The sequence below is a fragment of the Zeus faber genome (genome assembly GCF_960531495.2).
Source record: "Zeus faber genome assembly, chromosome: 22".
NCBI lineage: Eukaryota > Metazoa > Chordata > Actinopteri > Zeiformes > Zeidae > Zeus > Zeus faber.
The window spans coordinates 17,583,846-17,586,345 of NC_137209.1; the positions used below are offsets into that span (position 1 = coordinate 17,583,846).

At 41.7% G+C, this 2,500-nt stretch overlaps 1 protein-coding gene across 3 annotated transcripts in view; it reads left to right on the forward strand.

Moving 5' to 3' along the window:
* ttc39b (tetratricopeptide repeat domain 39B) overlaps positions 1 to 2,500 on the forward strand; it is a 12,381-nt gene that overhangs the window by 8,101 nt on the left and 1,780 nt on the right. For all 3 annotated transcript variants that reach the window (XM_080023236.1, XM_080023237.1, XM_080023238.1), the window contains exons 14-17: positions 576 to 667; positions 842 to 962; positions 1,102 to 1,213; positions 2,073 to 2,190. In XM_080023236.1, coding sequence (XP_079879362.1) covers positions 576 to 667; positions 842 to 962; positions 1,102 to 1,213; positions 2,073 to 2,190 — 443 coding nt within the window. The remainder of the gene's footprint in view (positions 1 to 575; positions 668 to 841; positions 963 to 1,101; positions 1,214 to 2,072; positions 2,191 to 2,500) is intronic.

Below are 2,500 nucleotides of genomic sequence, written 5' to 3' on the forward strand. Positions count from 1 at the left end.
TACTCTGCACGGAGAGTTGTTGTAGATAAGGGGGTCGCGTGCGAGCGGCCGCTCATTATGGCATTACTACAATAAAGGGTGGTGTTGGTGGTGGCGACGTGCTTGCTAAATAAGTGAATACGCTGGGAGGGAACGCTGATTTGAAATGAGTTCATAACTCGTGTGTCCGGTTTGACAGCGTCGCTCGCCAAGAAATGACTTTGGCCTCCGTATGACAAATGTTTTCACCGCTGTTATCCCCAGGTCTTCAATTTGTGGTTTCTGTAGTAGTTGCACAGACACACACACACACACACACACACACACACACACACACACACACACACACACACACACACACACACACACACACACACACACACAGACAAGATGGAAGTGACGAGTGTTCATGAGAATTAAGTGGGACCGACAAATCAACGTATTTATCATGAGGTAGAGTGGTGTGAATAAACAAAAAAAAAAACAATACAATTAATACAATTACAATACAATACATACAATTAAACACCGAGAGAAATGGGTGAATAAGTTGAAATATATACATAGACTGTATAAATATTTTTTCTGTCTATTAGGCTATCTATGTGTACCAGAAGGCGGCCATCTTGGTTATGATGTCAAGGGAGGAAGTGGAGAAAACGGGAGAGAACATCGTCCAGCTCTTCAGGTCAGCACTGTCTGCTGGACTGGAATAATAATAATAATAATAATAATAATAATAATAAATAATTATAAAATATATTTATAATTATAAAAAATATAAATATAATAACAATTAATCGTAATAATAGTTAATAATTTTAATTATTGTTATGGTATTGATTGTGGTCACTGATAACAGGCAGGTGGAGGGCTTGAAACAGCGGCTTGCAGGGAAGTCCATTCCCACGGAGAAGTTTGCGATCAGGAAGTCGCGACGCTACAACGCCGCCGCCCCGGTCCACCTGCTGCTTCCTGCCCTGGTGCCACACCCGCTCAGCCTGAATACATCCCATCATTGAGCGTGATGTTACCGAATACGATGAACCCCCGATCACAATATTCTGTCTCCCTCTCTCTCTCTCTCTCTCCCGCCCCCCATCTGTGTCGCTCGCCCTCCAGGAGATGATGTACATGTGGAACGGCTTCTCCATCGTCGGGAAGCGAGCTGACTGCACCGAGTCTCTGCTGGTTACCATAGAAACGGCTGAGCAGCAGCTTCGCAACAACCCCAGTGAGTACACACACTACCAATGCTACTACTAATACTACTACTACACAACTACTACTAATACTAGTGCTACACTACTACTACACTACTACTACACACACTACCAATACTACTACTAATACTACTACTAGTACTACTACTACCACCGCACTACTACTACTACTACTACAGTAATATACTCCAACTACTACACTACTATTACTGCACTACAACTACACCAATATACTACTACACTACTACTATTACTACACTAATACTACTACTACCAGTATTATACACTACTACTATTACTGATACTAATATCTCACTTCGTAACTTTTTATATTTTATTATGTTTTGTGATTCATTCTTTTTTTAATTATCATTTTCTATCTTTATGAATAATATTGAATAGAATTGAGTCTGAAATTAGACTTTTAGGGTTTTTCATTTGTTGGCTTCAAAATATATATATATATATATATATATATATATATATATATATATATATATATATATATATATATATATATATATATATATATATATATAAATTTTTGTCCCTCTCCCCCACTCTCTCCCCTTCTCCCCTTCTCTGCCTCTCTCCCTCTTTCCCTCCCTCTCTCTCTTCTCTCCCCTCCCCCTTTCCCTCCACCCCCCCCCCCCGCCACCCTCAACCCAACTCCGCCCCTCTTTCTCTCTCTTTCGCTTTCTCTTTCTCCCTCTTTCCTCCACTCCCTCTCCCCACTTCTCTCTCTCCCCCTCTCTCCCTCTTCTCTCTCTTTCTCCCTCTCTCCTCCACTCCCTCTCTCCCTCCCTCCCTCCTCTCTCTTTCTCTCGCTCTCCTCCACTCCCTCTCGCCACCTCTCTCCCTCCCCCTCAGAGCCCTCAGAGTTCCATCCAGATGACAGCTGTCTGGTCCAGATGTTGAAAGGTCTCTGTCTCAAACATCTGGGCCGACTGCTGCAGGCCGAGCTCTGCTTCACACAAGTCCTGTCCAGGTGCGCACACACATACACATACACACACACACGTGCGCACACACACATGCGTGCACATGCACAAAGGCACACACACAACAAATTCATTTTTTATACCTTCTTTCAATGTTACAGAGTTCATTTAAAATGAAATCTAAACGCTCTCTCGCATTTCATTTTTTAGACACTATTTGGTTTGGCTAATTTAATACACAAGCTGATATAAAAATCACCAAAGTATTCATCACAGATAGAAAATTGAAACCGGAAGGACAAATGATACCACGGAAAAAGGCAGTAAGAAACCTACTAATAATAAGAAACTAATAAT